At 45.2% G+C, this 14559-nt stretch overlaps 1 protein-coding gene across 1 annotated transcript; it reads right to left on the bottom strand.

Annotated features, from left to right (window-relative positions):
* Positions 1–1574: 1574 nt before the first annotated feature.
* On the bottom strand, positions 1575–8138 carry COMMD8 (COMM domain containing 8). Its single transcript, XM_075422041.1, has 5 exons — positions 8051–8138; positions 6822–6977; positions 5616–5768; positions 3700–3855; positions 1575–2053 (listed from the first exon to the last, which is right to left on the bottom strand). The coding sequence occupies exons 1-5, from the start codon at positions 8093–8095 to the stop codon at positions 2033–2035; spliced, it is 531 nt and encodes a 176-aa protein (XP_075278156.1). The 5' UTR covers positions 8096–8138; the 3' UTR covers positions 1575–2032.
* Between the last annotated feature and the right edge of the window lie 6421 nt (positions 8139–14559).

Raw genomic sequence — 14559 nt, 5'->3', positions numbered from 1 at the left:
CATTTGAAACCGCTGCTTCTGGTACCGACGTGTGAAAACGCAACGGAACGCGAGGCGGCACCGGGTAAAACGGCTCATCCCATCTGCAGGCGAGCGAGTTCGTGGTGTGCTGCGGGGAGCGGCGGCTTCCACCTCTGCAATCAGCAATTCACCCAAATTAATTCGCACCACAAGCACATTGCAATAACTGACAGAATGCTCAGGTACCTATACATTCTTCATATGATGAACGCATCACAAAACTGTTTTGAAACTAACCTGCAGCACTAAAACTGTATAAAATTGACAGCAACATTTTTTCTTTCACCTTGAGTACATGAAAGCATCGGGTGTCAGGTCACCAGCCACTAAAACTCAGTATTTCATAAAAACCATGATCTAAATTAAAGGTGAAATTAGAAAACCCTTACTTCACAGGGGATGAGATAACCAAGCGAATGAAAAGGTCCCTGACCAAAGAGCTGGGTCGGAATGAAGGATATTTAGATGGCTAACAGATAATCTCACGCTGGTCAGGACAGTGCATTTTCACTTTCGCCGACGCTACGCAAGACGCGGCTGTCACGGCAGCCCTTGGCAGCAGAGCCAGAAGGTACCTGTCCAGCTGGGAGACACCTTGGCCTGGCTGAGGAACTTCTTAAGGGGACCTTATAAACACTCATAAATATCTTAAGGGTGGGCGTCAGGAGGATGGGGCCAGACTCTTTTCAGTGGTGTACACATTCGTATTTATGTAAGCATTACAGATAAATTGCTCTTCACTTATGGAAAAATGGGGTAACAAATAGCAGAAACCCTAAGATTCCCAGTGTACTCTTCTCTAGTGTTACAGCTTCTAACTTTCGTTACATACTACAACCAAAACCCAATCTGCTTTCAGAAAGGTTCAGACTAGGATTTACCAGTTGTCTCCTGTATTCAGAGGGCTGGGAATATCCTTTTCACAGTCACAGAATCACAGAATCACAGAATGGTCGGGGTTGGCAGGGACCTCTGTGGGTCACCCACAGCAGGCTGCACAGCACCACGTCCAGGCGGGGCTGGAATATCTCCAGAGAAGGAGACTCCACAGCCTCCCTGGGCAGCCTGTTCCAGTGCTCCGTCACCCTCAGAGGGAAGAAGTTCTTCCTCATGTTCAGACGGAACTTCCTGTGCCTCAGTTTGTGCCCATTGCCCCTTGTCCTGTCCCTGGGCACCACTGAAAAGAGCTTGGCCCCAGTCTACGCAGGCCAGCTCCTCTCCAGCCCTGCAGCCCCTTTTGAAAGCATTAACACGTTTCAGTGAAAAGCCATCAACTACGACACAAAACCAATGGTAAACCCCAAACCTTACTCTAAGTAAAGTGTGCTTCTTCCGCAGCTTCTGAGCAGGCTGCCTAGAGAGGCGGTGGTGTCTCCACCCTTGGCAGATGTTCCAAAGCCACCTGGACGTGGTCCTGCGCAGCCTGCTCGAGGTGCCTGCCGACCCCAGCCACTCTGCGATTCTGCGCCGCATCCGTTTGCAGCGCTCATTTTCCCCAGCATCTAAAAAGACTGAGTTCAGTGATTAATAAATCAAGAAACAATTTACTGCAATTCTTCACGCACAAAATCGAGTGTTTATTTACAAGTACAAAGACATTAATGCTACAAGTACTCTGTCACGCTCCTCATTACCACGGCACCTTCGATAAGGGTAACACGTGACGCAAGTCAGAGGCCTCGGTTTTCCTCGGCCCCTGTGCAGTCGCTGCCAATCTTTAACCAAAGCAAATCTGGCACATGGCCCAAGTGGTTCTTCTCCACAGTTCCATAAATCTTCAGTGCTAAAAGCAACTGTACATTGGGTATTTGTATTTTTGCTCACACAGATACAAGTTTTTACTATTTTTATCAAAGGAGCAGTAGTTAGTCACAAGTCATAACGGCCTGCTGACTTCAGAATTCTATAGCATCAGTAACTTTTGGCTTTGTAGAGAACTTTTCTCCCCCTCCCTCCCCCAAGTCCACCGGGGAGCCATCGCCAGCAGACACTGTCGACGATACAAATTCCATCATTTCAGTTGCGAGACCACCTTCAAAAAGGAGAAAAGGAATGAGATCAGAGTTGGATGAGACCAGAACTGCAGCAGTCCAGGAAATACAGCTTTTTGCTTTCTGTTACAGTACAACTTGCAACTGTGTAAACAAGTCTCTCCCCAGGAAAACACACCACCCCTCGCCCAGCTCTCTTTTACAGCCCCACACAACTATCACTTCCAGTAACTCTCTTTAGCGTTTGCTGCATGCAAACCACTCCTCAGCTCCCTGTGATCAAAAAGCAGAATGGTAATTTCCAGGCCCCGTGAGATTCCTTCCTCACGAAACGGAACCAAGGGACCATTTCTGGAGTGAATTCCTCCTCGTGCACACATAAAACTGAGTAAGGAGATGACAACGTCCCACAGCATCCATACAGACCTCCAAGTAGAATAAAAGGCCCACGGAGACTGAAGTCTGCCCTGGAAGAATCTTTGTTTGCACAGTTGTGGAGTTTATGGCAAGCTACTGTTTTCATTTAGTTTTGGAGGAAAAAGTCCAGAGGAAAGCAAGCTGTTAAGGGCTCTCACTTCACACCACCCGTATCTGGACTAATGCATTTATCTTACTGGGAACTGCACAATTGTTCAGATGTCTCACATCAGCCTCATTAAAGCAACTGGTAGCCATAATCTTAGTGTCTTTTGTAATTCCAAATATTAACAGCGCTATTATAACTTAGTATTTACCTCTATGAGCTATAAAACTATTATTTTCAGTTGTTATATACTCACAAAGATCTTTTTCTAAATGTTGGTCTACAGATTCCAGCTACAGGATCATAACATTATATAAAACATCTAAAGAAAGCCCTGACTTGCTGAATGGATGAAGCAACTAGAACCTAACTTCTAAAACGTGTTGATACAACACTTTCACATCCATCCTGCAAGACGTCAGAGAATTTCATCTTTCAGATAACACAATAAATATTTAAGACATTTTCAGATTAAAAAAAAAACCAAATAACTACTCTCCTTTGTAACAGAGCCAGAATTAATACTGAAAGGTGACTGAACAAGGAGGGACTCCAGGACTCACAGCTATCACTAGAGTGCAAGTCAGATGACGCTTCCTCCCCTAACAGTTTTTCTTCAAATCCTCACTTCCCTTTGTCTTTTCTATTAAGCAATCTGAGAAGCTCCATATAGTTTCACTTGAGGTTTTCTTTTTGGGTTACTGTATTGGAATGTTTGTAACTTTCTTCCTGATTTACCCTGCCATGGAAGTTACAGCACTTTGAATCAACCAACTCTCCCGCAGGCACTCCCAGCCACTGCCATCTTGTGAAGCTGGGGGAACACTGGAGTTCTCTCCAATTTTCCAAAATCGACTCTCATCTGACACTTTGTCATTTCATTTGCTTCTCCTCCTATTCTCCTAAGACTTCTTAATGGTGCTCTGAATAGACTGTTATGCTTATTAGAATTCTAATTACATTTTTAAAAAATTCTAGACTAAACTGTGCTAAAAACCCCTGAAGTCTACCCAAGACAGTCTGCCTCATGTAAGGCTTTCTGTAACGTTGATTTTGCCAATGAATGAATGACTTGAAGTTCTCAGCAAGGTCCCCAGAACACATGGTTTCCATTAAAACTAACTCAGCACATGAGAATTCAGGAACAAAGGATGTAACAGCTACCTTATTAGCGGCTTCCAGTGCATTGATTAGGTTCTGCAACTCTTCCTTATTCATCTCTATAGAAATTGGTTTAATTTCACCATTTTCCCTCACATCCAAGTCAAGATTGAGAAGCGGCATTTGCAGCATGGAGATCTTATCACTGGAGAGAGCAAGCTACACGGATTGATGAAACAACAAAAACAACAACAACGTGTAAGGTGGAGCCATTAAGATTTCACTCTTTCACAGCATCACGGCCGCACTTTGTATCGGATGTGTATGCCCAGAACAAACACCAACATGGCAAAACAGACTTCTCATAAATCATCTCTGCAGTTTTGTGCTTTGCCTCCCCCCCCGCCACGCCATTGTTGGGATTTTTGTTTGTTTGTTAATATCAACAACATACTGAAATACTAAAACCCCTCCTCATAGCAATACATTTGTCAAAACAATTTGTTAGAGTTACTGGACTGCAACATTTTCACATTTTAGGTGAAAAGGAAGGACACATTTGGTCATGGCCCTTTAAAAGTGAAGTATATGAATTCTGAGGTCAAATAGTTCAAATAGTCTGGTAATATTAAAATAGTTGTGGTAATCAGCACATAAGCAGGGTCTTATAGAGGGGGGCAGCTGCGAGAAAGACGATGCTTCTGTGCATTTTTTGACACTCTCTACAGCTGATCAAACACTGTTTGTCAGCTATCTTATTTGACAATCATGGATGAAGAAGATTACATACCAATTGTGCTTTCTTTTATGTTTACTATTATACTCACTCTAGTATAAATAAGGCTTTTAAGAAACATTAAAGTCAAAAACTGTTTGGTAATACTGTAGTGTCATTATTGTACACATCTATCTTATTTAGAGAGCAGAATGTGGTGCAGCAGAAAAGAGAATGTCCTTAGGAGGATTCAACTATGGTAAGCAAAAAAAAAAAAAATCACAACCAGGAAAAAAAAGCAAAGCAGTTTAAAGCAAAACAAATACAACAGATCAGACACGTACCAGGAATTTGTATCACAAAATAGAAATCCTCCAGAAGAAAAAGTTAAAAGCAACCACAAGAAAGAATAAGAGCTCAGATAAGTCTGGTTTATATTTTTTGTCAACAGTAGGTGCAGTCAGCAAGAGATCAATCCCTAGCAACAGTTCACCTGAAGCACATTATGACACTACATTTGCTCTTGCAAAATCTTGTCTATTGTGGGCATTGCTCTTCAGTTTGCAAAGCTGCTTCCTGCACAAGTTATTTAACACTTGTTGAAATGGAAAACTAGTTAACAGCTCTACAAATCTGCTTAACAGCTCCCACAGACTAAACAACTTTACTGACACTGTTTATATTTCATCTCTGATGGAGCTTAATTTAAAGCAGCTGTGTCTTTGTAACCCCAAAGCACCACCCAACTCTAGGCAACAAGGTTATCATTGGCTTATTACCAGAATAAGTTTAAAGATGAATGATTTCAAACTAATTATTAAATAATTTTTTACTGCAGGAATCTAACAAATTGAAAGAAGTCAGGGAAACACATCCTGAATCGGGGTAGTAACTCATCAAATGTAGTAAATATTTCTTCTTCCTTTAAGTAAAAATACTGTCTATTCAGACCTCAAAACTGTAACAGCACATAAAACTTTCAGGTGTTCCTGAGTAACATTCAATCTCCTTGCAGGAAACGGATAGGCACTGCAGCTTTAAAAGAAAGGAGGAGGAAAAGAAAAGAAAAAAAAAGGAATATTTTTACTTTTACGGTTTATACACACTCTGGCAGGTCTTTGATGGGTTATCACGAATGTGCTTTACTGACACCTACAAAAATTGAACCATGCTCCAGAACGTGCAGGCCCAAGGGGACTACACGAATAGTTACTTCTGCATTGTGGAACTCTTCCTTCAAACACCACGACAGCAGCACTCTCACCTTTAACTGCCAGTCAAAATCCTGCAGCTGGGCCGAGGAGATCGCATTTACTCTTTCCACCAGCGCATTCCTGATTTCTTCCTTTCTGCCTTTTAGACATTTTGTGATTGCTTCTTGACAGTTTGAATTTAACTCATTTATCTGCTGAGCGGCCTACAAAAATAAAAATTGGGATTGCTTAAACTATGAGCCCCAGAAATAACATGTAATAGCTGTGCTCTGCAGCTATCCGAGCTTCTCCCCAGACAGGTCTTATACTGGACTCCATGGTCTCATCTTTCTTACGCTGCCCTCAGTGGCTGCTCTCTCTGTTTGATAGCTACAGTCAGCAATTACCACAGCAACATATTAAATAAACAACAAAAAAACATAATTATTGTAATTTAAATTAATAGAGACCAGAGAATGGGGGCTTTATTGGCCTTCTTAGATGCCACTCTAAAATCAAAAGAAATAAACAAAACAAAAAAGTCACACGCACAAACAATACAGGTTTAGCTCTGAAAGTTTCTGAACATCAGAGTGGAAACAAAGTACACCACCTTAGCTGAAACAGCCATACCAATGTATCGACTTCCCTGTGGCTACACAAGTATCTTTCTTTGATCTAGCTATTAGCAGACAGTCAAAACACAAGCAACAGGCAAAAGATGAGAATTAACACTACCTATAATGGAACAAGATATTGCAAAGTTTATACATATCGGAATGCCCTGAGTTATAGTCCCTATCCCACATTCACAGTCTAGATTTTTTTTTCGATTTACATACAGTAAATATTTTACACCACTTCAATGCAACAGTAATGACCAAAGAAAGCCAAACAAGAGTGTGAATTGTTTTTATCGCTACTGAATAGTACTAACAGGTTATGTATTTTAAAGAAAACAGATTCAATTTGGTGGTATTTAAGATACCAATTTAGGTGACTAAAACAGTACATTTAAGGGACTAAAACAATAATTTAACAAGGAAGTATTATCTAGTTCCAATAAAAAAGAAAAAAATCAATGTCCAGTTTCACTTTTCCTTTTAGAAGCCTTCACAGTGTATCACTAACTGCTACTAACCTTCTACCTATTTAGGCTTAGTTAGCTACTACTCTAATGCTACACTATAAAACTACTTTAATACTAAATAAACTACAAGAGTAACCATTCCAGTAAGATCTCTCAAAGCCGAGCCAAACCAGTGATCAGCCCTTACCTCTTCATCAGATAAGTTTTTGCCAACCGCAGTTTTGAAATACGTCCTAGTTTCTTCTAAAACCTCCATCCACTCCGCCAAGCTCCAGACACTGCCATAATCCTGGTACCGAGGATACGCACGGCCGCAGATGCCATCCACTATATTATGAAGGAACTGAAACAACGCGACACAGAGTTACATTCTGAACTTATCACAGCTCACCTACACCAGGCAGAAGACTGATCAGGTGACTCAGTTACCATCCCTCCCTTCACTGGGTACCATCTCCACGCTTCCTCCGAGCGCAGCCCACGCACCAGTCGGAAAAGCCACGTAGGCAATCGGTGAATATGAGCTGTCCTCCCCTCTCCCTCGAAGCCAGTTCACAAAAAGTGAAAGTCTGGCCGCAGAAATCACAACGCGATTCAGATCCACCTTGAACTTGGGTTTGGACTCTGGGACAGTTTCATGCCAGACTCAGCCATCGCTGCGCCGGTGCTGTCAGGCCCCACAGTACAACTCCAGACTCTTCAGTGGTGCCCAGTGACAGGACAAGGGGCAACGGGCACAAACTGAAGCAGAGGAAGCTCCAGCTGAACATGAGGAAGAACTTCTTCCCTCTGAGGGTGACGGAGCCCTGGCCCAGGCTGCCCAGGGAGGCTGTGGAGTCTCCTTCTCTGGAGATATTCCAGCCCCGCCTGGCCGCGGTGCTGTGCAGCCTGCTCTGGGTGACCCTGCTTGGGTAGGGGGTTGGGCTGGGTGACCCACAGAGTTGGCCCTGCCAAGCCCGACCATTCTGTGGTTCTGTGAACTCCAGGCGCTGATCCCCAAACCCGCGGATCTCCCTGCGCCCCCAAACCGCTGCCCTCTACCCCTGAGGCTCTCCCACACGCCTGGCTCCCCGGCCTGCCATCGTAATCCGACTCCGAGCACCAAACCCCGCCAAGCCCGCTCCTTCCCCGCCTGGAATCGGCCGGGGCCCGCCCGGGAACCGCCGGGAGCTCCCGCAGCAAGGCCAAGGCGAGGGCGGGACACCTGCCGGGCACCTTCGGTTCGCTGCGGAGCGGCCCGGGGAGGGAAGGCCCGCAGGCCGCTGAGGGGAGCGGCACGGCCCTGCAGCCCGCCGGGCCCGGTCTCCCTCACAGCCGCCTCCCCGCGGCGAACACCGCCCTCCCCAGCCCCGAGGGGCGGCCCGGGGAGCGGGGGGCCCCCACCCCGGCTCCCCCCGCCCGGCGGCAGCAGCCCACCTCCAGCGCCCGGCCCGGCGGGAGCCGCTCCAGCAGCCCCAGCATCGCCCGGACCCCGCCGCGCCGCTCGCGTCACCGCCCGGCGGCAGCGCGCATGCGCGCCGGGTACGGACACCACCACCACACCCTCCCCCCCCTCCGACGCTCCTCCTGTGCCCGCGGGTTCGAGTCCCGGCCCCGGCGCCGCGGGGCTCGGAGGGCGAACCGCCGCTCCGTGGGACCTTCAGTCGGGAGGCGAATTAAGCCGGATATCCCCCCCCAAAAAAATTTTACGAGCTCTTATATGCGATAACACTTCAGCCGTGTTTACTTTCTTCCTGGTTTCCAGTTTTGCTTTTTCACTCTTAACAGGACAACCTTGAACCGGTGGGGGGAAGGTCAAGGCTTACACCAGCGCCGCGTCTCTGATATTAACTGAAACTGAGGGAGCCGGGAGAAATACTAACTACAGAAGAACCAGCAGCGTGCCCTGGCTGCCAAGAGCACCAATGGGATCCGGGGGTGCATCAAGAGGAGTGTGGGCAGCAGGTCGAGGGAGGTTCTCCTTCCCCTCTGCTCTGCCCTGAGGAGGCCCCATCTGCAGTGCTGTGTCCAGTGCTGGGCTCCCCAGTTCAAGAAAGATGAGGAGCTACTGGAGAGAGTCCAGCGGAGGGCTACGAGGATGATGAGGGGACTGGAGCATCTCTCCTATGAGGAGAGGCTGAGGGAGCTGGGCTTGTTCAGCCTGAAGAAGAGGAGGCTGCGAGGGGACCTTAGAAATGCCTCTAAATATCTGCAGGGTGGGTGTCAGGAGGACGGGGCCAGACTCTTTGCAGTGGTGCCCAGCGACAGGACAAGGGGCAACGGGCACAAACTGAAGCAGAGGAAGCTCCAGCTGAACATGAGGAAGAACTTCTTCCCTCTGAGGGTGACGGAGCCCTGGCCCAGGCTGCCCAGGGAGGCTGTGGAGTCTCCTTCTCTGGAGATATTCCAGACCCGCCTGGACGCGGTGCTGTGCAGCCTGCTCTGGGTGACCCTGCTTGGGCAGGGGGTTGGGCTGGGTGACCACAGAGGTCCCTGCCAACCCCTGCCAGTCTGTGATTCTGTGCAAATAAAAAATATTTTATATAATTTTCAATAAGAATTTCCTTTATTCCCCTGGAGTTTGCTTTGTTAGGTAACTGGAAATCCATCCAGTTTCTTTTAACTGCACAACATTGCACGCTGCAAAACAGAGCAGCAGAGGGAGCGTCTGCTCCAAACAAAACAGACAGCAGGAGAAACGTTAAGGTGATCTTGGCTTGGAAAGAAATAACTCCAGAGGGAGTAAGGAGAAAGGCAGTGAGTGTCCCACTCCGCTGAAAGGGATCAGACAAGTGACAAGCGCGTGACAGCAAGGATGTGACACGTGAAAGACAGGAGCAGGTAAAGGAGCCGCCATTCTCCTGACCATCTCCGCGCAGGCTTTCAAAGCAGCTTGTTCCCCGCAGGTCTGAAGAACAAAGAGTTTCACTTTTCACAGACGTGTAGTTTAAAATAGTATTTTGGATTCAGGCTACTGACATATGAGGAGCAAAGTCAGACCGCGCAAGCAAACCCGCGCTGGGCCAGCTAAATCCCTGTTTCCGACCCCGTGTATGGCTACAGAGCAGCAGGGCATGAAGCCGGCCTCGGCAGCTCGGTGTTTGTTGGGACTTGCATTATTCTGATCCACCATCACGTCTTAGGCCTTAAAAATACCTGCTCTGCATGCTGCTGTAGCCCAGCAGCAGCAACCCTCCCCACCCCTCTGAAGGGAAGCCATCCAATAACCGCAAAGTCAGAGGCAGGGAGGGCAACGGGTAGAACAGTAAGGAGATGGGAAGAGACTCCGGGACAGCACGAAAAGAAGCAGCTTCAGAGAGAGAAATGCAGAGTTCAGCTTTGCATTCTGTTATCCACATTGCTGCTGACTTACAGGGTCAGTCAAGCAGGGATTTATTTGCTTCTACAGATAGCCCACAAGCTAAACTGCAGTAATTAGACCTATTTTTAAATGAATCCTTTGGCTGCCCTTGGTTTTGCAAGAATGGCAATAATTAAAACAGTGGGAAATAATTTAATAATGAGAGGTTCTTCATACTGTAGTAGCATAAAGGTGTTTTACGTTGCTTTAAGAATGTCCAGCTGGGGAGAGCGTCTGTGCACCAGTAGAACTCTGCCCCACAAGGAGCTATTACACTGGTATGTCCATATAAATAAATAGGTAACTGCGTATTTTACCAACACGGAGGGTGCAGCAAATGGGTTTTTTAAATGCAGAGGGAGCACTGCAGATCACGCTGAGCGAAATGCAGGCTGCCATGCAAAAGGGAGGTCCCACGTGTCCCTCGCCCCTGCTGCCAGCTCTGCTTCCTCTCCCCGTCCCTCGTGCCAGCGTCGGGGTGCCTGGCGCTGCAGGATGAAACTGCAGCCGGTACGGCTGAAAGCTGTTATTTTTGCACTGATTTTTCTTTTTTTCATGGGTTAGATGTCAGCCAGGTCGGAACAGAGCACCACTTCTGACAGAAGAGACCTTTGTGGTTGGGATTGAGGGGGAAGACAGAACTACCCCTTCTGGCAGCCCACGCTTCAATCAGATGAAGCTGGTCCTGAAACTACAGCTTGACGCAGGAATATCAACCAGTGAACCACTTTAATTACTAAACCGGGAGCCTTGAAAGCTTACATATAAACATGCTCACAGTGATATGCTGCAGCTGAAGGAGACTGAAAATCATGTATCTCCATTTGATTTTTACTCTCTGACCAGCCAGTGATGTTCATAGTAAGTGAGATGGGATGAATGTGATATTGATGTGTGGAACATGCTTAATCAGCTGCTTGCTCTTCACAATCCATAATCATAATTCCTCCTGAATGAGAAATCACTTTCTTAAATAATTTTACTTGTAAAATTTAAGCGCATAAACCGGTGATGAGTTTTGGTTCTCTTCCCCCTGCCCCATTCTGTGAACATAATACTGGCGTATTCACGCTGCGAGACACGAAGAGTGCAGCGTCTCGGACAGAGTGGATACAGTCTATGTCCAGAGCTTTACACTCGTCTCCGTCTTCTGTACCTTTTTCCAGTAAAGAGATGTAACAAGATGGACTTCCTTAAACGTTCTGGATTTCACTTCCCACTGAAATTTCAAAATCCCCTCGCTGGTTTCTGTAGCAGCTCTGTCCTTCCAACAGATCGCACTGAAGATCTAGCCACAGCTGTGAGGGACGTTCTCATGGCTCCACATCACCTCAGAGACAAACAATTTATATACCTTTCACAGACAAGAACAGACTAAAGAGATCGTTCAGAAGAGTTCTGCTACACTGCAAGATTTTCAGAGGGGAATTGCTGTTGCTGGAGACTCTCATGAGCTGTATGCTCACCATGAGCTGTATGCTCACCATGAGCTGTATGCTCACGAGTCCCAGTGGTCACCATCGTCTGTCCACAGCTGGGCAGGCATGGGCTTATTCTGCCTTTCCTGTCCCCAAGACACACTTCTTCACACAAGCTTCTTTGGCAGGAGAGGGAGGAGGCTTCATCTCCCACCCTACATGAGTCTTTATGAATATTCTCCTAGCTCTCCTTTCCTACAGTTCAGGCCCGTTATTTCTTATCCTGTGCTCAGGGAACATGCAGAGAGTTTATTTTCATCTGGTCATTTATAAAGTCAGTTATAAAATGGTAGCCATTTTATAAGGAAAAACCTATTGTTACCATTTCTGTTCTTCCATGTTTAAGAGTTCTAGGTGAACTGAATACCAGGTGCGTGTCAGGACTGGAATTTTACTCACCATGTGCTGGTCTAATGATTATAATGTCAGGAATGCAAAAAGACAACTACAACAGAAAATTAATAATCCCTTTTGGGGCAGATGCAGTAAAACCATAAGTCAAATATTCATCCTCTTCTCTAAGCCTAACCTTAAAATTTTAATATTAATAATGAATGGTAAGAGTGTGTTGGTGCTTTTCAAAATTCTTTGGACATCGTAAAAGCTAAAAGGAAATGCCCTGTGGGCAGATCACGGTGACCCTTAGCCCTGTTAGTAACCAACAGTTAGTAGACACCGGAATATGCTGCACAGCGAGTTGCACCAACACGTCACAAGAGCAGCGGGGAGAAAGTATTCCTAAAATAACAAACACACAACTGGGTACATCTCCCCTCCTCCACACAAGGAATTCACGGACTGTATTTATTATATGACTGAGTTGAGAGCTACTACAACAGCTACTATAGATATTATTTTTATCACATAGTATTTTAAGGTAATGAGAACAGCTGTTGGTTAGATAGTTACGGTGCTAAAACTCTGGTTTTGCTGATGGAGGTTGTTTCAACTGAGGGCATATAAAGAGAAGGTAATTTTGACAAACTAAGAAAAAGCACAGCTTGTTGACAGAGCTATGTCCATGTTACGAGTGCTCTTGCCAGTACAGCCCAGCAGTGCGTTTTTACCTCTCAATCCCTTCCAGGGTAAATACCGCCAACTTGCTCCCATGGCAAATGGCCTTGGGATGTACAAGTCCGTCAGCCTGTGTCCGGCTTGGCAGCACATCACGCTGGCCAGAATGCCTGGACTTCTTCTGGGTCTCTAAAGAATACATAAGGGGCAGCTTTTCATATCTGGCTCCTACTTCTGCCCTTCTCTACTCCACGGGAAATTACAGTTCAACAGACTTCATGAGAGACGTTCCTAGACTCCTGTTGAACAACAAACCCGGCCTATGCATGCCTGTATCCAAGCTCAGCAAAGAGGAGTCAGTTAGTACGCTTTGCACACATAACTTTCCTTGAAGGATATTTGATATCTGTTCCCGTTTTCTCTTTTCTGAGACAGACTGTGTGACTGCTGTACTTCGCACAGAACTAGGATAAAGAAAAAAATCCAACCCTGTCACTATATTATTTCCTATTTTTATATTCACTGTATATATTATTTCCTTTTTTCACTTCATCTTCTTACATCCAAGCTTCCCCACCTGCCAAATTAAGATATTAATATCTGACTGTTCCTACAGGTGGTGTAGGAGTCCATTAAGTTTGTGGCTTTACACCATCATGTTTACTAACTTTAAATAACGCGATAAGAAGCAGCAGTTCTTCTGTATTTTGGGAAAAGTGTGACCGTGGCAGCAAGCCAGGTGTGTGTCCACAATGATAGAAATTCATTTTTCCTAGGAAACACATGGCAATATCGTATCAAACACAGCAAATGCAGTGCTCATGAGGAATACAAAGAAATACGTTGCAGAGGAGAAGGAGGCCAGAAAAAAATAATTTGAAAGTGACTTCTTGTCACAAAGTTAAATAAATATTCATGTATTAATTTGAAAAGTACATTTTGGGAAGCAGTTGCAAGAGTCCTGGACAGATTCTTTATAGTCACCAACAATTTGAACCTTGCTAATTGCTGCACTGTTGCTGCAGCTGTATAACCTCCGTGACCCACGACCCCCGTGACTCCTGGGACAAATTCTGCTTTGAATCATATTACTGCAATTCCCCTTTTTCTTCAGCCTGAGAGTCTCAAATTAACGAAGATACAAACAGAAGAGAGGCACACTGCGTACTTCTTTGCAATGGCAAACAATTTTCTTATGGCTTAGTCACTGGTGAGTAAGAGTCATGCCACCGTATCTCAGCTTGTCCATGTACAATCTCTCTTTCTAGGTCCAAAATGAAAAGTTCTAATTTACCTAAAAGCATTACCAGCCAGCTGAAAAAGTCTGAAAACCCTCTGGCTCGTGCACAAGTTCAAGATTTTTATAAGGTAGGAAAATGCATGTGTTTAAAAATAGGGTTTTGCTATAGTGAAATAATGAATCTCATTATGCAGGTAGCAAGAGTTTTGATTAGTATTTTGCTCGCATGAGATTTGCAGTGGTTTAATGTTATTGCATCAGTAGAGATATTCCTGACTCTCAGTGAAGTAGCTGAGATGACATTTGCTTTTATTTAGAGTTACTCTGGAGCAAATTCTGGAGAAGAGCTCTCCAGATAATTTCTCCTTACACTGTGAAGACATGGTCTGCTCATTCTTCCACAAGACACTGTAAGGAATGTAGTAAGAAATTTTCATTTCACCATTTGGACAATATTTCAGGAAAAAACCCCAAGTGACTTGAAATACAAAATTAACAATTATGTTAATTGTCGTAGTTTTCCCTAAATAGTTCCTCTACCTAAGGAGAAAATATAAATTGCTCATTTGAAGACAGGCTATGTTTTTTCCATATGTTAATCACAACGCATTATATAACATAAAATCCTAGCAAAGAGCAGCAGTTCTAATGTTGTCAGATATCGTACTAGTTAAAAGTAAACCCTAAGCTTCCTTCTAAGTTTGAACTTGACCTACAGATACCTGTGAACGTATAAATCTCTCTTGTCTTTACCACAGCCATGGCTTTTCATTAATTAATCTTGCATCTGTGATGTACTGGGCTACCCAAGTGGATCAGAAACATGCATGTGGTAACATTACTTCCACGTCAG

This window comes from Opisthocomus hoazin, chromosome 5 (genome assembly GCF_030867145.1).
Source record: "Opisthocomus hoazin isolate bOpiHoa1 chromosome 5, bOpiHoa1.hap1, whole genome shotgun sequence".
Classification (NCBI taxonomy): domain Eukaryota; kingdom Metazoa; phylum Chordata; class Aves; order Opisthocomiformes; family Opisthocomidae; genus Opisthocomus; species Opisthocomus hoazin.
This window is presented reverse-complemented; position numbering and strand designations above follow the sequence as displayed.

Bases quoted from the DNA above. Each gene is read 5' to 3' on its own strand.
- COMMD8 (XM_075422041.1), bottom strand. From the start codon at position 8,095: ATGCTGGGGCTGCTGGAGCGGCTCCCGCCGGGCCGGGCGCTGGAG. The intron at 6,978-8,050 runs GTGGGCTGCTGC...GCGTTGTTTCAG, and splicing joins CGCCGGGCCGGGCGCTGGAG to TTCCTTCATAATATAGTGGA. The intron at 2,054-3,699 runs GTAGCTGTTACA...TCCTTTTTGAAG, and splicing joins CACTGGAAGCCGCTAATAAG to GTGGTCTCGCAACTGAAATG.